The sequence below is a fragment of the Siphateles boraxobius genome, unplaced genomic scaffold, assembly GCF_051911475.1.
Source record: "Siphateles boraxobius isolate OS27281-9 unplaced genomic scaffold, OSU_SipBor_1 24, whole genome shotgun sequence".
NCBI classification, from domain to species: domain Eukaryota; kingdom Metazoa; phylum Chordata; class Actinopteri; order Cypriniformes; family Leuciscidae; genus Siphateles; species Siphateles boraxobius.
The window spans coordinates 1,461,701-1,485,917 of NW_027508855.1; the positions used below are offsets into that span (position 1 = coordinate 1,461,701).

The following is a 24,217-nucleotide window of genomic DNA, read 5'->3' on the forward strand; positions in this document are numbered from 1 at the left end:
CCCTTCTTCTCACAGCCATGCACGCCCATTTAAGTTGCATTTTTCAAAAAGATTGTGAGCTAGACTTGAGCTGAAAGAGGGGGGTTTCATGACCCTTTAAGCAGACATGTTCAGTTTAATAGTGTCTGTTCTCTAACTGAACTTAATGATTGTATATAAAATATTTTTTTGCTGTTTTACGAGCTCGCAGATGATCGCGTGGATATCGGTGATGCTCGCATGGTCGCAACGTGTGAGAGATATTACAAGCTGAGCACCTCCCGATAATTTTTAAACATGTTTAAAAAATTCAGGGAGTCTGCCTGTTTTTCACCACCGTATAGCAGGGTTTCTGCACACTTTTTATATTCAAATTTAAGGATTTTTAAGACCCGAAGAAATCAAAATAAATACCTTACATTAGGGGTGCGCAATCCCAGATAGCAAACTGACTCCAGACCGGATCCGCCGCGGAGGTACCACAAGCTCCGGAACGGATCTGCAAAACGGGTCCGGAATGGAGTCCACTTGCACAGCGCAACGTATCCGGAACAGATAATGATTGCGGATCCAGACCAGATCCGCGGCAGACCCTACCCATATCCGCTGATAAAGCAGCTTATCCGCCGCGGATCCAATCTGCACCCGTTTATGAAGCAGCGTATCCGGCCTGGACCCGTTTATGAAGCAGCGTATCCGCTGCGGATCCTATCTGGACCCGTTTATGAAGCAGCGGATCCGCTGCGGATCCTATCTGGACCCGTTCATTTCGGTCAGGAAACCTTTCAGATTCCAATTATCTGGCCAAAACTATAGCTACATATATATTTAAAATCTAATGGTGGACGAACATTAGATAGACTGGATTGCTCTATAAAAGCTTGAATAGTTATTAATGTATCTGCCTTTATTAATATGAATAAAACATGAAATCATTAAGCATTAATAATTTTTAGCCAGTAACAATTAAAAAATAGGCTATTACAGACTATAAATGTATTTACTATTTTTTTTAATAGTTTTATTCATGTATAAATTGAATAGACATTACAGAAAAAATGAAATCAACCATGAATTGTACCAAGAACATCATTTTATTTAGTGAAAAACATTACACTAAAATGATAAAGTGTTTTTTTCACTACTGTTGGGTCAAGGTTTGCTGACAGGGGGGACGGCTCCTTGAGCTTCCCCTATCTGATGCCAGGTTGAACCACCGGATTACATGTTTTGTAATGTCGTCATCGGTGGCGGCACGGGAGACATGGCTCTTTTTCACAGCAACTGTAATACACAAGCAGATTTTCATTAAATGTCATGAAATCACATTGAAGCTACCAGGTTGTTGTTTTTTAGAGGATAGACAATCTTTTTTTTAACTTAAAATAATGTTTCCAAAATCATTTCAGTGTTAAAGTCGTAACAGGGTGAATGGCACTTCTGCCTCCGCTTTGCGGTCCTATATCTGCTATAACCACACTATGTAAGATTGCCAGATCGGGTCGCATTTCTGTAGTTTGAATAAGACATAAGAAAACTACAAATTTGACTTGCTTTACATCAAGCGTTACAATAGTCATTATTTAGTTTTTCTTTGTTTCTGATGTTCCAATACATCATACTTTCATGAAATCATGCAACATACTCTACATTTACTTACACAGGAGTAACTTCTTTGACTCCATCTGGTTGAATGACTTTTTCCCATTCATGCCCTTCCAGTTGATCCTCCTCCCAACATCGTCATGGAACATGCGGGAAAGGATGTTCCATGTGACACGTTTCGTGTCATGGCCCCAAATAGTTGCCAGGGAGGAAATCTAAAATGTAACAAAAATCTGTTATTTATTAAAGGCATAAGAATAAGACTTTCTGATTGGCTGGAAGACCATTCAAAACATTTATAAAATGGCTGATAAAAACATTTTGCTTAAAACATTCAAAATAATTAACTATAACAAAATCCCAAGGTCATTCACATCCCACGGTCATTTTAAAGTGCCCCTATTATGGCTTTTAAATGTTTCCTTTCATGCAATGTGTAAAATGCATAGCTGTTTGTTAAATGTAAACGTTCTACAAAGTTGTAAATGCATGATAAATAAAGTAATTTTCTCACAAAATATAAAGAATCGACTCTGAACAAAATTAGGAAATATCAACATACTTTAACAGTAAAACACTATGTAATGTAAACTTATCTTAATGAGATTGGGAAAAACAACTCACCACACTAAACTTCAGTTGATTATTTGCAGGTTTTTTGAGCCATTCCTCAAAATTCTCAACCTCTGTCATGGATGTTAATGGAAACACAACTGGGTTTTCAGGCATTTCCATGTCTTGGCCTGGTGGATTCAACTTGCTCGTCAAGTAATTTACTTTAGTTATAAGTTGCTCTTGTTGATGCTTTATTAGTTCCAGCAGGCTTAATATGTGGACTTCTGCAGCTGTAACAAAAGAAAGAAAAAAGTTTGTAATATATAAATAAATTTCATTCTGCATTGGTCAACTCATTAAGGCACAATTCACTGAACAGATGAGAAATACATACTGTATATTTTTTTAATAGATTCCTTAAAGAATTGAATTTAGGATTCTAATCACATATAAGCATTGATCAGAGAACACAAACAGAAGCTCAACTAAATGATTGATTAAGTGATTATCATTTTAACCATTATACAGCATGTCAAAAAATGTGTTTTCATTGAATAAAAACTAGATTAAAATGCCCATAAGTTCAGTTGACTAAAAAAAGAACTAAACAAAAACAGGATAAGTTTGACTAAATATGATAAAAGTTAAATAGTAAATTTGACACAGGATTAAGTGGATGGCTGCCCATCTCCCAACTGTCACTGCCTTAATCAGGGTCTCTCCTGGCTTTCACAAATCATACGTGTACCTTGCAGATGAAAACCCTTCAATCATATGCATAAAAATAAAAAAGCTGACAAAATAAACTCTATTTGAGTCTTGTATCTAATGACGTATTGCTCACCAGAGCAGGCAATACTGTCTGATCCACATCTTCCCCCCCGCCAGGTAGGTCTGTAGACCCTGCTTGCAGAAGGGGTTTGCTCTTCTGCTGGTCTCTGTGAACAGTGAGGCGGTGAAATGGGTGGAGGTGGTGAAATAGGTGGAGGTGGAGAAATGGGTGGAGGTGGAGCAGCTGTGCCGCTACTTAGGATAAAAGGTGGTGGTGCGATAACAGGAGCTGATGGTTGGGTTAAAAGTTTGTCTCTCTTTTTATGAGCATCTTCCTCCCCGCTCTCATCAGAGTCTCCCAAGAAATGACTATAAATTAGGGTGGAAAAAAACAACCAGTAAACATCTCATTATTTACTCTTATTAATAATAAATGTAAAGCCTTCCTGTAGCTCAAACAGTAGTGTGTTGGCACTCGCAATGCTAAGGTCATGGGTTCGATTCGCAGGAAAAGCAAGATCTGATAGGAAAGTAAATGGGTACCTTGAAATGCAATGTAAGTTGCTTTGGATAAAAACGTCTGTCATAAACATTTTCATTGGCCTAAGAACTTAAATCTCCAGTAGGTAGCTTTTGTAAACAAATATTTGTTAAAACTGTCATTATGTCCTGAAAGTAGAATATGAGACAGATAATCTGTGAAAAAATCAAGCTCCTCTGGCTCCTCCCAGTGGTCCTATTGCCATTTGCAGAAATACACCGTTCCCGGTCAGAAACAACCAATCAGAGCCAGGAGGAATGTCTTAGCAGTGTCAATCACGCTCGTGTACGCGCTGATCACCCCTCTTTTGCACAGCGCGAGCGCGTACCGTCGTTCGTGACTCTTCTGTTCGAACTCGTTCATCCAAATGAACAAATCTTTTTTCGAGTCATTTCGTTCATTCAACGAACAAAATGACTTGAAAAAAGATTTGTTCATTTTGATGAACAAGTTCGAACAGGAGAGTCACAAACTTGCATCACAGAACAGAGCAAGGCGAGCATTTGTGCTTATAAAACTAAGTTTTTCATTTATTTTTGAAATGACCGATCGTTTCGCTAGATAAGACCCTTATTCATCGTCTGGTATCGTTTAAAGCCCTTTGAAGCTGCACTGAAACTGTAATTTGTTCCTTGAAACCTTGGTCCTGTGTCCCATTGAAGTCCATTATATGGAGAAAAATCCTGGAATGTTTTCATCAAAAACCTTAATTTCTTTTCTACTAAAGAAAGAAAGACATGGCCATCTTGGATGACATGGGGGTGAGTAAATTATCAGCAAAAGTGTTTTTAAAAGTGAACTAATCCTTTAACGTTATCTTACTAGCTATTTATAACTTATATAAAGAGTGCAACGTTATAAAGTTACATGTATTGCAAAATACATAATGATTTGAGGACCAAGTTTGTAGTCAAAGTATGGGCAGGCCATAGTTTATGTAAAGCATATTGTTGATGTTTCGTCCCTATTAGTGAATGTTCCATAACTGTTTATAATCCGCCGTCATCGGTGGTCCTGTTTACTAGCCAGCGCGTTCACGGCAGGCTCCGCTGTGGGGGAGGAGCTGTGGAGGGAGGGCTGTAGCGCAGCAGAGAGCAAGGGGGTTTGACCTGTAAGTTGTGCTTGTTTAAATTTTCAGGCTAAGTCAACATTTTCTCAAAACTCCCTACTGCAGCTTTAAGTTGTAAATCAGTGAAATTGGTTGAGAATGGTTTCTCTGAGAAACCAGAAAACATACTGTCCATTTAACTCTATTTAACCTGGCTTTACGTGTGGTGGTTGTCGGGTTCATCATATCATAAAACTAAATTATGTTTTTGAGAAAATATAGAGGCCAAAAAGTTAATGTAAAATATAAAGGATAATATACGTATACTAACATCGGCTTTGGCCTTCTTTTTGGCCGAATCTCCTCCTCTTCCTCTTCAGACTGTAGATCTGATGTGTTGCACTTTAGAGCTTTCTTCAAAAGTTGTCGTGCCACAAAGTAGTCATCTAAAAATTAAATAGCCTACATGTTAAACTTCAGTAGACCTTCAAATTAATAGAGTAAAAAAGAACAGAACTATGGACAACAGAACAATATGAGACAATGTAATTAAAAGGGTTTTCTCATATAACATATTGCCAAAATACTTTGATATTTGCTTACAAAAGCCATTTAGGTTATTTAAAATGAAAATACCACATGATTTAATAACTCTGGCATCATATTTTTTTCAGTCAGGTCCAGGTTCCTCAGAATTTTTCACTGCCCTGTTCACTCTCTCATCATTTTTGTAGTTTGGCCAGTAGGTAACTCCATCACTGTACCAATTTTGTGGCACCACTGCTACGGTTTTGTTTAGCAGGAACTCAATTACCGGTAAGTGAAACATCCTTAAACGAGAAGTAACAAACAGCACCAGAGAAATTTAACTTCCTGTTTCAAGAACAGGTCAGTACATCTACCTTGGGTTATTTCACCAAGTGCATGGTGTAATTGCATATGGGTCACTTTTAAATGAAAGAAGCTGGTCCAAAAAATTCAGATATGGTCAACAAATCAGAATTGGGCATCAAGACCTGCAGTGTAAATGTGGCCTTATTGAACTCAATTGAATCAACAATGAACTGTCAACTTACTGTGAAGTTGCTTTGAAACAATATGTATTGTATAAAGTATAAAGTATAACTTACAGTAAAGTACTTACAGTTAATTGTTATCCAGCTTCAGACTGCAGTGTTTGTGATGATGCATGGTATTGTCATTTTTTTGTCATTGTATCTGGTCCTAATTCTATATAAACACCTGTCATCAAAACTAATGTGCAACCGCATCAATTCTTACAGCTAATATTAGAACACAAGAGCTAAAACTAAAACTATCATTCTCCCCAGAAAAAAAATAACTAAGCTAAGAATGAATAATCTGAAAATGCCTTTACCTTTTAACTGGTAATTATAAAAAAGGAAAAACTGATAAGCCTCTTTAACCTTAAAGTTTTAGTTCACCCAATAATAAAAAAATAAATAAAAAAAAATAAAAAAAATTGAGAGTGAGTAAATTATCTTAAAATATTAGTAATTCTTGGGTGAACTAAACCTTTTACCTGTGGAGATATTCCTAAAATGTATGAAATAAGGGTATGGCCACAAAACCATCCCTATGAGGTAAAACAACACATTTTTGGACAAGCTCTGAAGCTTTAACACACTTGAATATATCCAATGTTTCTGACATAGGCCTAGTATGGATATTCAGATAGTCAGAATTGAATGGGTAAGTGAAGAACAAAGACTTCTCTGAAAATTCTTTGTACACTACGTACACTCCATCACTGCATTCCACAATGTTATGTATCATACAAATCTCTTTTCCAATGACAAAGACATTATTCCCGGTTGAAACTTTAACAGTCCACTTGTCACAGGCCATGTCACCATACTGTGCTTTCACTGACAATCCATCTACAAGTGGCCCAACAAAGTGCTGTTTTTTAAAAGAGGCACCATTTAAAGGAGTGTCAGTAATTCTCATCTCGGACAGTCGACGGATAATTTGGGCAAGAGGAAAGTCTGGTTTTCTGACAAGCCTTTCTAGTTTGTGTAGGTAACTTTCATAGGGAAATGCAGAAAATGAGTCAAGACAACCATGTCGTTGTACTTCATCTGCCAGATGGACCAAAGCATGTACATTATACACAAGTTGATCTTTACCATATATTTCCCCAAAGTGTGAAACAAAAGATCTAAGCAAGGTGCGAGCATACTGTGTGTGGCAGGATAGTGTAGGACTTACTAAAATAGCAATACCAGAGAAGAGTAGCATGAAATTGTTGTACATATTTCGGTCCAGAAAGGTACTTAATACTACAGGTCCTGTGTACAGCAGAAACTGCCTCAATTCAGTGGCCTTCCAACGATCTAATTCCCTCAGCGATCTGGGCTTTCGAGCAAACTCCACAGGAATATAGGGACGCATTTCTACCAGTTTAGCGGACATTCTTTCAATTATGTTTGCAGGTACTCTGAAATTCAGAGGACCCCTGAGCCAAATGTTCAACAAACGCCTAACCACACCTAAACAAACCAAATGCATATAATCTAGAGGGAATTGTGAAACCATGCCAACACTACTGCCATAAAATGGATGTGGCCCCTCATGATGATGAACCTCATCAATCATTCTTTCAAATGTATCATCTGTCCTTAGAGCATAGTCTGTACATGGGTATGTCATGCGTCTGTTAATGTATTTACCAGGCTGAGAACATTTGTCACAACCATGGTAACCATTATGGTTCTTTGTGTTTTTAACAAAGGACCTGGCTGGTGTGTTACAAATGACTGTGTCCAGCTCGAGCTTCAATGGCTTACCCTCTATGTCAAAGCCTTTTTCAAGCTGTTGTAACTCAGTTACAAAATCTTCAATAAACTCTTTTGCTGAGCTTGGTTTCTTTGATCCACAGAATAAACCGATCACTACTGGTTCTTTCATAGGAACACTCAGTAGCAGTCCAAGAATGGGCCACAGTTGCAGACTAGAGCTCTTGAACAAAGGAAGTCCATCAATGTTAATTTGTAACTTCAAACATAAATTGTCTGCAAGTGTGTGTATGTATTTAGACAGCGTACTTTTAAGTGATGTTAGAATACCAAAATAGTGGTACTGTCCCCCAGCTCTTTCTATGATAGCGTACTTTGTCTTAGTCCTAAGGAGAGTTCTAGCATCCTTTGGAAGATCAGGATGGCAAATGCGAAGAATGCACAATAGTGCTGTCAAAGCAACCAAAGAAATTCTAAAGTGTATGGCCCAGTTGGAAATGCTGTCAGAGAGTGAAAATGTCTCAGACAGTTCATTATCTGAATGTTCTGAATCAGATGTCTGAATCGGCCTATCAAAGCTGCCAACCACGAAACCCTCCTGTATGTCTGCATCTACCTCCATGCCACCTTCCTCCTCACTAAAGACTAGTCCAGTTTCAGTTGGATTGTCTGTACTGTCTTCAAAAAACGTGCTATTGACATATACACGTTCCCTATCTGTTGTTATTTGAAAGTCAGTCAAATTCGTGCAGTCATCCCTAATTTGTCTAAGTCGTTTATCTACGTCTACATGGGTCCTCCGTCTTAAGGTGGAGATGGAGACAGGTACAGTTTTTCTATTCATTTTGTCTAAAAGAAACGTTACAGAAACACAAAATACAGATTGCAACAGCGAGTTGTGGAAAATAACTAAATTTGTAGAGTTTTTTCAAAAATAATTATACAGCAGGCATCGACAATAAGTAACCAAACCAGTACAGTGTTAAATGCTGTAGTGGGGACCAGTGTCAGTATTTGACAAAATATCTGGCTAAATCAAGTTGGAAAAGTATTAAATCTTACTTTACTCAGATATTCGGAGATTAAACAGTAGATCAGACTGGTAGCACTTGAACGAACTGTAAGCTGAGCTGAAACAGAACACACACAAACACACACACACAGTCTCTTAATACAATATGAAATAATTATCTGAAACAACATTACATGGGGAGGTGGTTGAAAATTGTCATGATGTAAACCAAAATGAACTCAAACTAACCAAACCAGTACAGTGTTAAATGCTGTAGTGGGGACCAGTGTCAGTATTTGACAAAATATCTGGCTAAATCAAATTGGAAAAGTATTAAATCTTACTTTACTCAGATATTCGGAGATGAAACAGTAGATCAGACTGGTAGCAGCTAGCACTTGAACGAACTGTAAGCTGAAACAGAACACACACACACACACACACACACGCGTACAGTATTATATATTAATTATGTATATTACATGGGGTGATGGAACTGTCAAAATGAAACAAAAGTCGACACAAACTATAACTTTATACTAGACATTCCGTGAAAAAGGTATTAGGTAACGTTAGGCCTAACATGATAATTTCTCGCCTGACATTTTATTGGAAAGGGGAGAAAATAATGTGCTCAGGGTTTGATAAAAGTACGGACAGCAAACGTTAAATCACATTAAATCACCTCACCTCCCAGAGAGAAATAATTCCATCCAAAAAAAAGCTTTTTACCCAGTTATTAATTACCAAAAACATTTTTACTCAAATCTCCGCTAAATCTAATGACCATTTGCTAACGGTAACTAAGTTATGTTTTTACACAATCATTTCAGAAATAAAATCATGTTGTACACGTACAGTATGAACGGTAATGTTACACTGTACAAATAAAGCATATTTGAACTATTCTTACCGTGTTCCGTGTTTGCCGACTCGAACTGCTGTTGTAGGTTTTTCACAGTGCGGGAAAAACCGGGAAAAATAAACTTTCATATATTTTAGATTCATTGCACACCAACTGAAATATTTCAGGTCTTTTATTGTTTTAATACTGATGATTTTGGCATACAGCTCATGAAAACCCAAAATTCCTATCTCAAAAAATTAGCATATCATCGAAAGGGTCTCTAAACGAGCTATTAACCTAATCATCTGAATCAACTAATTAAATCTAAACACCTGCAAAAGATTCCTGAGGCTTTTAAAAACTCCCAGCCTGTTTCATTACTCAAAACCGCAATCATGGGCAAGACTGCCGACCTGACTTCTGTCCAGAAGGCCATCATTGACACCCTCAAGCAAGAGGGTAAGACACAGAAAGAAATTTCTGAACAAATAGGCTGTTCCCAGAGTGCTGTATCAAGGCACCTCAGTGGGAAGTCTGTGGGAAGGAAAAAGTGTGGCAAAAAACGCTGCACAACGAGAAGAGGTGACCGGACCCTGAGGAAGATTGTGGAGAAGGACCGATTCCAGACCTTGGGGGACCTGCGGAAGCAGTGGACTGAGTCTATTGTAGAAACATCCAGAGACACCGTGCACAGGCGTGTGCAGGAAATGGGCTACAGGTGCCGCATTCCCCAGGTCAAGCCACTTTTGAACCAGAAACAGCGGCAGAAGCGCCTGACCTGGGCTACAGAGAAGCAGCACTGGAGTACCCACAGTCAGTGATGGTCTGGGGTGCCATGTCAGCTGCTGGTGTTGGTCCACTGTGTTTTATCAAGGGCAGGGTCAATGCAGCTAGCTATCAGGAGATTTTGGAGCACTTCATGCTTCCATCTTCTTAAAAGCTTTATGGAGATGAAGATTTCATTTTTCAGCACGACCTGGCACCTGCTCACAGTGCCAAAACCACTGGTAAATGGTTTACTGACCATGGTATTACTGTGCTCAATTGGCCTGCCAACTCTCCTGACTTGAACCCCATAGAGAATCTGTGGGATATTGTGAAGAGAAAGTTGAGAGACGCAAGACCCAACACTCTGGATGAGCTTAAGGCCGCTATCGAAGCATCCTGGGCCTCCATAACACCTCAGCAGTGCCACAGGCTGATTGCCTCCATGCCACGCCGCAATTTCTTTCTGTGTCTTACCCTCTTGCTTGAGGGTGTCAATGATGGCCTTCTGGACAGCAGTCAGGTCGCCAGTCTTACCCATGATTGCGGTTTTGAGTAATGAAATAGGCTGGGAGTTTTTAAAAGTTTCAGGAATCTTTTGCAGGTGTTTAGAGTTAATTAGTTGATTCAGATGATTAGGTTAATAGCTCGTTTAGAGAACCTTTTCATGATATGCTAATTTTTTGAGATAGGAATTTTGGGTTTTCATGAGCTGTATGCCAAAATCATCAGTATTAAAACAATAAAAGACCTGAAATATTTTAGTTGGTGTGCAATGAATCTAAAATATATGAAAGTTTAATTTTTATCATTACATTATGGAAAATAATGAACTTTATCACAATATGCTAATTTTTTTAGAAGGACCTGTATGTCCTTACCGGTATCTACTTTTCCTCCAGGCAGTTGAGGGATTTATTAAGGAGTTAGCTCCTCAACAGTTGACGCCTGTCCTTATAGAACAAAAATATGAGATCATTATTTACAAAAACTCAAAAGAAAGGCAAACTTTAATTACGGAGAACTTTGGTAACAATGCACAGATAATCGTGAGTTAATTTATGCCTTATGTAAATGTATGAATATTAACTAATTGCAATATGTCATTTTGGTTTTGACATCCACATTATGGATTGCACTATGACATATTACTTAACAATTAGTTAATATTTAAATAATGATACCTTTGCAAATCATAAGCTAATGATTAATTAAAGCAGACAACTGAAAGTCGAAGTACATAGCTTTGACCCATTGTGATAATGAACACATTAATTTACACTGTTAGTTAATAAAATATATTATTTATGAATTAATACATAATGGCACATTTAATTAAAGGTGCAAAGTCTCTGAGTTTTTGCAGAACTACGCCCCCTCTGGCGACAAGCGAAACTGCCACCAGAGTTGTGCACGCTCATGGACCACACGCACGAGCTGTTCATAACTAAAGGAGCATCTGCCGCACAGATCTTTGGTGTACAGCCAAAATGTCTTCAGAGGTAATAAAGTTATAAATCTGCAAGTCATTTCAAATATATGGAAGGAAAGACATTTGAGTATATTACTCTTATGTGTGAGGGGAAAAAGGGGGTAGTAGAAAACTTTGTTTATGTGTTTACTGTATCCACCTATGATTGTATTGTTATGAAAATACGTTCATGAACAATATAATTGATTACTTCGCAAAAGCTCAAAATAATAATCATACCATACACGGTTGGTCAACAACGTTCCCTCAGATCTCTCAAGGTAATAAACAATCAAATGTCACCATGACGTTTTCATAAAAGCCAAACAGGTTGCGGGGGTCAGCCTGTTATTGATCTGCTAAGTAACGTTAGAATATTCCAATAACAATACATCCTTTTTCTGTTATAATTTACTCAATTTATTACAGGTAATAATGATTATTACATCAGAGTAATATCTAAAATAGGATTAAATCAGAGCTAAACCAGGTCCAGACCCAGTAAAGTTAGCCTCTGAAGAAAGGTATTGTTTTACATAGAGTATAATACATTGTTGCCCCCACATACCTCATATATACTACATACAAAATGTACCACATTCACGGGAACAATTTACTATTTTTACCGAAAAATACAATATAGCCAATGCAACGGCGTTCTTCCTTGTTGGTCAATAACATGAACACCTTAGCATGTTAGCAATGGACACAAGGCTAACGTTACCGGTAACTTAGGCCATACACAAAAACATAGTTAGCTTATTTTATTGGATATGTTTTATGTTTCATGATGTACTATTCTTCCGAACACAATTCCTAGTTTATGAAACGGTCACTAACAATGGTAGTGAAACCAATTCTGATTGTATTAGCTTACGCTTAAGCATTACACATTTTACGCATCGTCATTTGTTGTCATAACGTACATAGATTGGCCGTATCAAACATTAGAGACTGGGCTATATCTTACCGTTTCATCAAGAAAAAAGCCAACTGAGGATCCCGTTTGAGACCAAGAGAAGACCGGAGATCTCTCCATTTGTTGAATGCCTTTCCGAGGTTGACTCTAGTCTTACTCCGACGTCTGTCTGACTCCAATTTGGACCTTTTGGTGGCACTAGACAAAAAATTTCTTTTCTTTACTTTACGTGGAGTTTGCGTTGGGGTTTGGAATGGACTACAAGCCGGTCTCTTTGAATCCATCTTCTACCTTTGACGCACGAGTTGTCTTCGCTGATGCGGAGAATGGCGGCGCCGGCGAATACACAAACCTGCGAGACATAAGGCTTGTTCGACTTGAACCGGCGCTGCACAAACCGATCGGTTGATGACATCAAAGTACCGCGAGAGCGATTCAAAAGCATAAGGAGCCGTCTGCTCTCTAATCGCTCTCGCGGTACTTTGATGTCATCAACCGATCGGTTTGTGCAGCGCCGGTTCAAGTCGAACAAGCCTATTGCCTGGTGAGCGTGAACGCGCATGACGTCACGCCCAGTCTCAAATTCGAACCCATATTATGGCAAGCCGTTTTAACTTTTATTCATTTCCAGGATATGAATTCTTGATATCAACAATTCAATTTTTGATATCAACAATTACATTTTTGATATCAACAATTACATTTTTGATATCAACAATTTAATTATTGATATCAACAATTTAATTCTTGATATCAACAATTAGATTCTTGATATCAACAATTGAATTCTTGATATCTGTAATTGTATTTTCACTAGTGAAATGTCACCATAGGCTGCCATTCAAAATTAATTGTTGATATCAACAATTGATTTCTTACTAGTAGAAATATAATTTTTCATATCAATAATTACATTGTTATTAGTAAGAATGTGAATTCCTGATATCAATAATTCAATTGTCACTAGTTGAAATGTCTATTCTTGATATCAACAATTTAATTGCTACTAGTAAAAACTTTCATTTTTGATATCTGAAAATGTATTTCTCATATCAATATTATTTCAGATATCTAAAATGGCTTTCTTACTAGTAACAATCACATTCATGATATCAGAAATTAACATAGTCACTAGTGAAAATGGAATTATTGATGTCAAAAATGAACATTGTTACTAGTAGCAATTCAATTGTTGATATCAAGAATAGACATTTCAACTAGTGACAATTGAATTCTTGATATCAAAAATAAAGGTTTTTACTAGTAAGAATTGTATTTCTGATATGTGAAATTGGAATTGCAACTAAGAAATCAATTATTGATATCAACAATTGATTTTGAATGGCAGCCTATGGTGACATTTCACTAGTGAAAATACAATTACAGATATCAAGAATTATAGTTTTTACTAGTTGAAATACAATTCTTGATATCTAGAATGAGCATTTTAATTAGTAAAAATGTGATTGTTGATATCAAGAATTAGCATTACTAGTGGAAATGTAATTTCTGATATCAAAAATTGCCATTGTTACTAGTATAAATCTAATTCCTGATATCAATAACTATACTTTTAACTAGTTAAAATTGAATTGTTGATATCAAGAATTCATATCCTGGAAATGAATAAAAGTTAAAACGGCTTGCCATACCCGAATCCCTCTATATATTTTACAGTACAGGATTATAGAGGCAATCTCAGTGCGCAGAGAAGGGCTCATTCAGCCCATCAGGCAGTTCATTAAGCATGTATGGGTTAGAAAAACGGGTATTTTTAACATGAATTGTTGCGCAATGCACCTTTAATATCAATTAATTCATATATTAGTTAAAATATTAATATAGACTCTGTATTAGTTGCTGATGCAGTATAATTGTGTCATACATTGATTCATGATTATCTGTGCATTAGTTAAGTATGAATTAATGCATATTAGTGCAAACTTATATGCTTATTGTAACAAACTTAACACGTATTGTAAAGTGTTACCATAACTTGTAAAAAATAAAATGGTTTAGCATGTTAAGGAAATAAATTAGGATAAATCACTTTCGCACCACATGACATTTTTTAAGGCTACTGCCAATTCATCTATTCTAGATAAATAAACATTCAATCACATAATTTCACATTTGAATATTTATTTATTTGTACACAACAGTCTTAATGTTAGAACAATTGCAATAGATAGTAGGCCTATTATTTTTTGTATTTTAAAATTGGCTGTCGAAAATCCTTATACATTGATGTCCCACAAGCACATTTTACACATTAAGTGATCTAGAATCCACGACAAAGGACAAGTATGGCCACTATGTAAACAAAAAAACAAAAAAATTATTTTGCGTGTCATGTGGAGGGCTCCGTAAAATTAATAAATGAATGCATTAAATGCACGTGCTAGTCCCCCAACAACAGCGGCCTATACCCCCAGCGAACCGGACAGCCGGCGCACGTGCAGATCAGTCAGATGTGCGCTGAGGCATCATTCCTATCACTACTTGTACTATAGTTATTATATTTAAGTCACTTTTAACTACATCATTAAAGGTAACTTAACTGTTACTCTGGTAGTTAAATAGTAGCTAAGGCTAGGTGGAAATTCGCGCCAGTTCACAAAAATCTATTGATTTCCCAGTCCACATAAAATAAAATAAAACTAATAAACACCAATATTCATTTATATTTTCGTTACCTCTGTTCACTCACCGTCCACAGCAGGTATATCAGGATGTTGAAAGGTGTACAACACCTGTTGCGGAGGAAATTGATGCCTAACTGTGATTGGTTAGGAATTAATTTCAAATTGATGCCTTACTGTGATTGTTTAGGGATTGATTTAAAATTTCTTGGGTTACCTGCAACATTCTAAAAAAAATTGCACACTTCAAGAGGTTAAATTCATTTTATTATTATTGTTATTCATATTATAATCATTATTTGTATACTAATAATAATTACTGCGTTTGTCTGACAGCTGCACTGTTATGAAGCACAACTTGATAAAGAAATTATGGGTGCAATGTATGTCTGTTTCTCATGGAATCCAAATGAAGGCCATGTGTTATATACGCCATAACCAAAATTTCAGGGCCAAGAGGTCCAACTCACCTGATAAGTAGCCCTAATTAAAAAGCTAAAACATTTGTCAGGTTGTTGGACGTATGCTATACAGATGTTGATTACTGTTACCCTGTCAATACCTGAATTCATTAGTCTCTGATAAACTGCTATATTGTGACTTTGGAGATTTTGATTACCCAAAGGCACAACTTAAAGAGGTAGTTCACATTTCACCCACACAGTGTATTTGCTGTTCCATAATGTAGATCATCCAATTTTGAACCATAAAGTCTTTCCCTCTTGTGAGAATGAACACCTTACCGGGAGTGTGCTGCTCCAAATTGAATAAAGTGTACTGTATACACCTACAAACAACATCATTTTGAGCAGCTGATTTTTTTATTTTAAATTTGCAAAACAACACAAGGTGCTTTAGGATTCCTTATATAATTGTAGAAATAAGTATAAACCATTAATAAATCCCAAACCAATGTGTGTTGTTGTGCACACCTTCAGTCTTTCAGTTGCTTGCTTGCAGGTAGTACTTCGTTAATTTTAGATCAGCACACTCCTGGTGAAGAGCTTGTTCTTCTGACAGGGAACACACTCGGTCAACTTGATCTATTACACTTGCATGAACCAGAAGATCTATGGATAATCCAAACTATCACCTTAGATAAAATAAAGAGCAATGCTTACACTAAGTTTGACGTTTACTAGGTCACAAAGACTTCAGTCTGAATTATTCATAAGTATGAAGTTGGTGTATTTTAGACATTGAATTTCTCTTACCCAACACCACAACTAAAATCATACCAAATATGTATAATGTTGCCTGTATCCTATTTAAGATGTACATTAGCATGCTGACTTTTTTGTTTTGTTTAGTAACCATGATGTGCAGTCAACAAAACAAAAACATCTAATAATGGAATGTTGTGCTGTCTAGATGTTAACATAGTGACATTGCTGGGTTAAACCACCATACCTCACGACAATTTAGAAGTGAGATTGTGACCCAACAACACATTTTAGTATTTGACATCATTATGATGTTAGCTTGAAACGTTGGCTCAACGCTGGATTTTAGTTACTTTACAACGCAACCTAAAAATAACAAAAGATCAACGTCTAATAGATTGCCGAAGTTATGACGTCACTTTGTAGGACAACTCGGAAGCTAGCGGCGCATGGGTTCGCTCGATCGAAAAGCTATGCATTTTCCCCATAGACTTTTGGAAAATCGCACAAAATAAGATCTGTGTCCAACAAAGAGTTGGATACATTTTGAAGCCTAAATAAAGCCGTCAGATATAAAATTAAGTAACCAATAAAGTTTAAAAAACCACAAGCAAGATATAACTGGTGTGTTTTATATCTTTTATATCTTTATATCTATATCAAGATATAACTGGTGTGTTTTAGGCTTTGTTAACCACAGACCTTATTTCAGGCGATTTAGCAAAAACCAATTAAAAAAACCCATAGACTTTAGGCCGAGGGAACCGGAAGTGCTAAAATGCTAACTCACTTCCACGCTTTGGCCTACAAAGTGACGTCATAACTTCGGCACTCTATGATGTTAGAATTTGACGTTATATGGACGTTACCGTAATGACGTTAAAGAGACGTGGATTTTTGGTCACCATACCTCACAACTAAATGTCAATGTTTGACGTAAATATGTCATTGTCTGGAGATGTTGGCTTGACGTTGTATTTACTTTGTTAATATCACAACCTAAAACCAACAAAATAACAACGTCTAAGGATTTCTGAATTTGACATTGTGTGGACATCAACATTATGACATCAAGGTGATGTTGGGGTTTGGTCACCCCACATCACAAATAAATGTTTGACGTAGGACGTTGTGTTGAGACGTTGGCTTGACCTTGTATTTTGATTAGTAAATACCACAACCTGAAACCAACAAAATATCAACGTCTAATGATGTTAGAATTTGACGTTGTGTGGACGATGCATTATCACGTTAAGAACATGTTGGGTTTTGGTCACAATACCTCACGACTCAATGTCAGTTTTTGACGTAAATATGAAGTTGTCAGGAAACGTTGCCTTGACGTTGTATTTTGGTTAGTAAATACCACAACCTAAAACCAACAAAATATCAACATCTAATGATGTTAGAATTTGAGGTTGTGTGGACGATGCATTATCACGTTAAGAACATGTTGGGTTTTGGTCACCATACCTCACGACTCAATGTCAGTTTTTGACGTAAATATGACGTTGTCAGGAGATGTAGGCTTGACGTTGTATTTTGATTAGTAAATACCACAACCTGAAACCAACAAAATATCAACGTCTAATGATGTTAGAATTTGACGTTATATGGACGTTACCATAATGACATCAAGATGCCGTTTGATTTTGGTTACCATATCACCACTTAAATGTCGGTGTGATGATGTTCGTGTATGTGGTTGAAGGAAGAAGACAGGGTCGGCGAACTTGGGACTCGCACTTTATTTATAACAAAAAAAGAACAAAAGAAAAGGTGCGCTCGTGCGCCTTCACAGTAGCATACCACTACAGCACTTGAATATGAAAACACTCTGCCCGCTGTATAAATAGCTCAGTCCATTCAGTCAAAACTCTTGTCAATCCGCTTGTTCACTGTGGGTAACGGCTGCAGGGCGCTTGCGAGTCCCAGGAGCTTCTCTCTCTCGCTCTCTCCTTCCTGGCAGCTTATATGCGGTCTCCACACCAATCACTGCAATCAGACACAGGTGTTCATCATCTGCACTTGACCTACTTACTCACCGCACAGCTCGCTGACTCGTCTCTCGCTACAGACTTCGCGAGACCACGCCCCCCCCCCCCCCCCCCCTCGCCACAGTCGGTATTTTACTTCAATGTGACATTGGTTTGAAACATTGGCTCAACGTTGTATTTTTACATCACGACTCAATGTCAGTTTTTGACGTAAATATGACGTTGTCAGGAGACGTTGGCTTGACGTTGTATTTTGATTAGTAAATACCACAACCTGAAACCAACAAAATATCAACATCTAATGATGTTAGAATTTTACGTTATATGGACGTTACCATAATGACATCAAGTTGCCGTTTCATTTTGGTCACCATATCACCACTTAAATGTCGGTATTTTACTTCAATGTGACATTGTTTTGAAACACTTGCTCAACGTTGGAATTGACGTTATATGGACGTTACCGTTATGACGTTAAAGAGACGCTGATTTTTGGTCACCATACCTTTATGACTAAATCTCAGTATTTGACGTTGGTTTGAGACGTTAGCTCAACGTTGGATTTTAGTTTCTTTACAACACAACCTAAAAATAACAAAAGATCAACGTCTAATGATGTTAGAATTTGACATTGTGTGGAAGTTACCATTATGACGTTAAGGAGATGTTAGGTTGTGGTCACCATACCTAACGACTAAATCTCAATGTTTGACGTAAATATGTCTGTAATAGGGTTCAGAGTAGTGTGGTGGGAAGAAGAAGACGGGGTCGGCGAAACTGGAACTCGTACGGCTTTTATTACTCAGAAACATACAAAACAAAAAGGCGCTCACACAGCGCATTCACCGTAGCGTGACTACAGCACAACTCAGTCCACAAAACTCTCTCCACGTCGGTATCGATCGGGTCTCAGCTTCTCTCTTGAACAGCTCTCGCACGAGTTCCAGTCCCTTCTCCCTCTCCAGCATTCTCCCACTGTGTGGCTTTTATCGGTCTCCCCACGCCAATCACTGCAATCAGACACAGGTGTTCATCATCTGCACTTGACCTACTTACTCACCGCACAGCTCATTGACTCGTCTCTCACTACAGACGCCGCGAGAACCACGCCCCCCTCACCACATACCCCCACCGGCCGACTCAGGCCATTTTTTAAGAAGGTTGATGTGATAAATCTGACGTCCCCCGCCCCGATCTGTTCAAATTACCTCATAGTTGAGATCACCAACCCGCCGTGTGACCTCAAAGGGCCCTTGCCACTTTGCGAGTAATTTCGAGCTGGACGTGGGGAGTAATACAAGTACCTTATCTCCCCGTGAGAATTGACGAAGTCTAGCCCCCCTATTATACTGCTGTCTCTGTCTGTCCTGGGCCTGTAACAAATTCTCCAAGGATAGCCGCCCCAATGTGTGGAGTTTTGTTCTCAGGTCCAGGACATACTGAATTTCATTTTTACTAGCGGACGGTCCGTCCTCCCAAGTCTCCCTCAGTACGTCTAACACCCCGCGAGGCTGACGACCGAAGAAAAGCTCGAAGGGGGAAAACCCCGTGGAGGCTTGGGGGACCTCGCGTACAGCAAACAACAGGGGTTCTAGCCATTTATCCCAATTTTTGGCGTCTTCATGAACGAACTTACGAATCATGGCTTTTAAAGTACGATTAAACCGTTCCACCAGCCCGACCGTTTGTGGGTGATAGACGCTGGTGCGAATCGATTTAATGCCCAGTAACTCATAAAGTTCGCGAACTGTTCGTGACATAAACGCCGTGCCTTGATCGGTGAGGATCTCCTTAGGGATCCCCACCCGGGAGATTAATGAAAACAGCGCGCTCGCCACACTCTTAGCCGAGATATTGCGAAGCGGGACTGCTTCCGGGTATCGTGTTGCGTAATCCACTAAGACTAACGCAAAACGATGCCCTGGTGCCGACCGTTCTAATGGCCCGATGAGGTCCATGCCAATTCGTTCGAAGGGGACCTGCATCAGCGGAAGGGGGCACAAAGGTGCTTTTGGGTTGGCCGGTGGATTAACCAACTGACATTCACGACAAGACGCACACCACCTGCGCACATTCTCGTGAATGCCCGGCCAAAAGAATCGGGCCATGAGACGGTTTAGTGTCGCCGTTTGCCCTAAATGTCCGGACTAGGCTTGGGCGGTATCCAAATTTTGATACCGTCAAACCTCCTCCCTATTTTACCGGGGTATACGGTATTACCGTGACTAATTAAAAATTATGACATAAGGCTCAGACAGCGTCACCAAACTGTTGGCTTGTGTCTACACCGTTCAGAAACTGAATACCAGATCGGGCATAAAAAACACAACAAAAAAAATCAAGGCCAACCCGTGCACGTTGTGTCTGATCCCTGTTGACGGCATTAAGTGTAATATGAGCCGTAGCCCTATTTAGACTCGACTATTTTTAATACGTGGGCCGTTATAATATGGTGGCGCCGAATAATTGTTTAACCCAGATGCTGGGTGGTAGATATAAATACCATTTTTAAATGAGCAAAAATGGGACAATTAATAATATTTAATTATTTTAATTATGACAATTGTATTCATTTTATTAATTCATTTAAATTAAATTAACAAGCAACAAGTGCATTTGTAAATCCGGTGACACGCGTCCATTGATTTTTATTAATACAACTTTTCTGTCAGTGCTGCAAAGATTAAGCTGACGATCGCCATCACCTAGTGAACGCGCATATATAGAGAGAAATGCAAATCATGGATTACATAATCAGAAGGTATAGGCTAGCCTTTTTCTTTTCCTTTTGAATTGTTTCGTTTAAAGAAATTGACGATTGATATCTCCGCAGTGAACGCGCCTATAGAGAGAAATGCACATCATGGATTAATCAGAGAGTATGCTGCCTATATTTCTTTCCCTTTCGAACTGTTTAGTTTAAAGACATTGATGAATCATCATCTCCATAGTGAACGATAGAGAGAAATGCACATCATGGATTACATAATCAGAGAGTAGGCTAGCCGATTTCTTTTCGTTTGGAATAGTTTCGTTTAATTTGATGATCGCCATTTCCGTATGAACGCACATAGAGAGAAATGCACATCATGGATTAAATAATCAGCGAGTGGCCTATTTCTTTTCGTTTTGAATTGTTTAGTTTAATGAAATTTCAAGCTTTATTTAGATATCTGTCATGTCTATGAGACATACACTGAGTTTCGGTTAATTTATAATGAGATTTCAATGCAAGTGACCGCGGCGCGCCAGCGCATGATCAAGTCATGATTATGCTGTCTGATATATTTGATTCTTATTTATTATTGGTTGATAAAAAAAAAAAATTAAAATTAGGATACAATTTATAAAAAACGAAATTCACTTTAAAGAAAGGCCTTTTACAAAATGAAACTTAATTAATTGGTCAATGTCTGACTCCCGATGCATCCCATCTTACTAGTGCTCTTCAGTTTTCATTATCAACGTAAAAAAAATAACATTATAATATTTTAACAAATATAAACTAATGCGCTTATTTAATGAACTCGGGGCAAAATGCATCCTCGCAGCACTGAGTGGGTGGTTGTTTCGGAGATGCGACATTAGGTTAGAGGTGTTTCCATCTCTCACCTTTTTTATTGCAACATTTACAAATTGCCTCGTCAGTATTTACCGCCTCTCCCTTCTCTCTCTCTCTCTTTCTCCTCCACACTGTCACTTGATGACAACTACATAAGCATTTTTAGGCATTGAATAAATTATATTTATTTATTATATATAAGTGCCGGTAATGACGGTATTGAAACTGATACCGTTGCTATTTTAAGACCCCGCGGTATACAATATTACCGAAATACCGCCCAACCCTAGTCCGGACATTGGATTACAATGACTCTTAGGAACTAACAACTGTGTTGTATCTTCTTTTGACTGGGCTTCTTGGGTCACCCGATACAACCTGTCTTTAATCACGCAAAAATAAGGGTAAGAGAGCGGTTGATTCGGGTGGAGTACCTGACCGTCGATAGAACGGACCTTATCAAATGCATGTTTTAGCGTTTCATCCTGGGACTGCTCTTGGGGAAAATCATCGCGCTCAGAGAGAATAGATCTCTCTAGAGAGCTCTCTTCCCCTACAGCAGTACCCAGAGGCCCCGGTACAGTACACTGTAAAAACGACAACTCAAAATTGTTCACCTTACTAAGATTTTTGCATTCACTGACAATAAAATTGCTAGTTGGAACTTGAACTATCTGTTGTAAGCCACTTGAACTCACTTTCAGACGTTTCTGAGGAAAAGTTCATCTTATGTTATAAATTGAGTTGGTTTTATTTTGAAGTTGTAGTTGACACCCAGTTAGAGTGAGGTCAACTTATCTGCGCATGCTCATTTGAAATTTGTCATGGCAACCGGCTGCGACGGGGTTTCCAAGGATTTTCCCAGGAGCTCCAGTTTGAAACGGTTTGAAAGTTTGCGTCCGCCATCTTTTCACGATGCCAGCAGTAACTTTCCCTGACGTCTTTGTCGAAGAGAAACATTCCTTCTAACAGGTAAGTTAATTATATGAATATGTATATGCATTTGGTATTTGTATTACATTTCATTGCGGGAAACAAAATCGATAAATCATAACCAGGCGAGGCGTTTATGGCAATACAAAATCCCCCACTTGCTAATCGGTTAGAAGCTAGCTTATTTTGAACAGCTAAGCTCAATAATTGTCCACATATTAATTGAAAGATTTGTGTTGCCGTTATGTTTGTTATTTTCGATGAATGATGGCATTCCATTGTTTTATGCACGTCTACTTTGCTCATTGACGTGAAACCGAAGCACCGGGGCGGTGGTTAACGTATAGTTCACATTACTGCTCGTGACCATGCTGCAACCAAGGCAGCTAAAACTGTGATGCAAAACTTCGCTTTGATACGGTAGTTAACTATGTAGATATAGCTTCTAGTATGCGACCTTTGAGTAGGGCTGGGTACCGAGTTCGATACTTTTTAGTTAATAAACTAAATTGCCTCGATTCTATCGAGTGACAAATGACATGTTGTTCGGTTCCAGATTTCGATACCTAAGGAGTTAACTTGTCAACGTCAGTGCTCAAACAAATACATATGAAATGCACATACACGCAAACTCTACACACAAGACGCCCGGAACTGTCCGCGCACATACTCATATGAGACGCACGCGTGCACGCACAAACTTTCCACGCGCATACTTATATGATACGCGAGCACACACACAAACTCGCGCAGTACGCGCACATGCTCAATGACACGAAAGCACACACACACACACACACACACACACACACACACACACAAACTCTCCGCGCACATATTCATATGAGACGCGACCACACACACATAATACCTTAAAGATGTGGAAAAGTCGATCAAAAGTGTGGGCATTTCTCCAGGCTCGATGCCAACAGCGCGCGATGCAGTATTTGTGGTAAAATAATTGCTGCAAAGACCTGTACCACGACAAATATGATGAAGAGCTTGACAGTGCACGGAGTAAACATAAAAGTTGCTCCGGCTTCGACTGGTAAATGAAAAGATACCTTGTTTATCACTCTGACAGTTTATATTGCAATAAATAATAACCTACTGAATGTACACTGCCGTTCAAAAATGTGTTGGTTAGTCAGAATTTTTTTTCAGGCAAGTTATCAAAGGTGACATTAAAACATATGTAATGTTACAAAATATTTCGTTTTTAAATAAATGACTGTTGTAAAAAATTCTCAAAATTCTTTTGAATTTATTCATCAAAGAATCATGAAAAAATGTATAATAGTTTCCAAAATATTAAGCAGCAAACTGTTTTCATATTTCTGAAGGGTCATGTGACTGAAGTAATCATTTAGTTAATTCAGCTTTGAATTCAATTAATTTCAATAAATAACATTTTGAAATATATTCAAATAAGATTTTAAATTGTCATACTATTTCACAATATTACAAGTTTTACTGTATTTTTTATTTTAAAAAAATTCAGCTTTGGTGAGCATGAGCTCTTTATAAAACATTTTTTGTTCCTTTGTGCTTTTTTTGTTCCTTTGTGCGCTGGCTAAGGAGCATAAGTCAAACAGAAAAAATAAAACCAAAGTTTTTCTGAGGTAATGTGTTATGTAATCTTGTTAAA

At 38.0% G+C, this 24,217-nt stretch overlaps 2 protein-coding genes across 9 annotated transcripts in view; one reads left to right on the plus strand and one right to left on the minus strand.

The window, feature by feature from the left end:
- The window catches only part of LOC143748609 (uncharacterized), a 121,321-nt gene that overhangs the window by 54,924 nt on the left and 42,180 nt on the right, over positions 1-24,217 (plus strand). The window lies entirely within an intron of this gene.
- On the minus strand, positions 1,055-12,612 carry LOC143748597 (uncharacterized). Of its 8 annotated transcripts, XM_077240643.1 has the most exons (12): positions 12,324-12,612; positions 10,764-10,835; positions 9,184-9,211; positions 8,615-8,684; positions 8,321-8,388; positions 5,644-8,167; positions 5,136-5,329; positions 4,831-4,945; positions 2,984-3,279; positions 2,209-2,429; positions 1,640-1,799; positions 1,055-1,263 (listed from the first exon to the last, which is right to left on the minus strand). In XM_077240643.1, the coding sequence occupies exons 10-12, from the start codon at positions 2,317-2,319 to the stop codon at positions 1,121-1,123; spliced, it is 414 nt and encodes a 137-aa protein (XP_077096758.1). In that variant the 5' UTR covers positions 2,320-2,429; positions 2,984-3,279; positions 4,831-4,945; positions 5,136-5,329; positions 5,644-8,167; positions 8,321-8,388; positions 8,615-8,684; positions 9,184-9,211; positions 10,764-10,835; positions 12,324-12,612; the 3' UTR covers positions 1,055-1,120. The 8 variants fall into 8 exon arrangements, with proteins under 8 accessions (XP_077096758.1, XP_077096759.1, XP_077096754.1 ...); XM_077240644.1 differs by lacking the exons at positions 9,184-9,211; positions 10,764-10,835; XM_077240639.1 differs by lacking the exons at positions 5,136-5,329; positions 5,644-8,167 and having other exon boundaries at positions 4,831-5,015; positions 10,764-10,830.

Excerpts from the sequence above, each read along its gene's own strand:
- LOC143748597 (XM_077240642.1), bottom strand. The coding sequence starts at position 2,319 with ATGGAAATGCCTGAAAACCCAGTTGTGTTTCCATTAACATCCATGACA. Across the intron at positions 1,800-2,208 it reads ATCAACTGAAGTTTAGTGTG|ATTTCCTCCCTGGCAACTAT; the intron begins GTGAGTTGTTTT and ends GTTACATTTTAG. Across the intron at positions 1,264-1,639 it reads GTCAAAGAAGTTACTCCTGT|TTGCTGTGAAAAAGAGCCAT; the intron begins GTAAGTAAATGT and ends TGTGTATTACAG.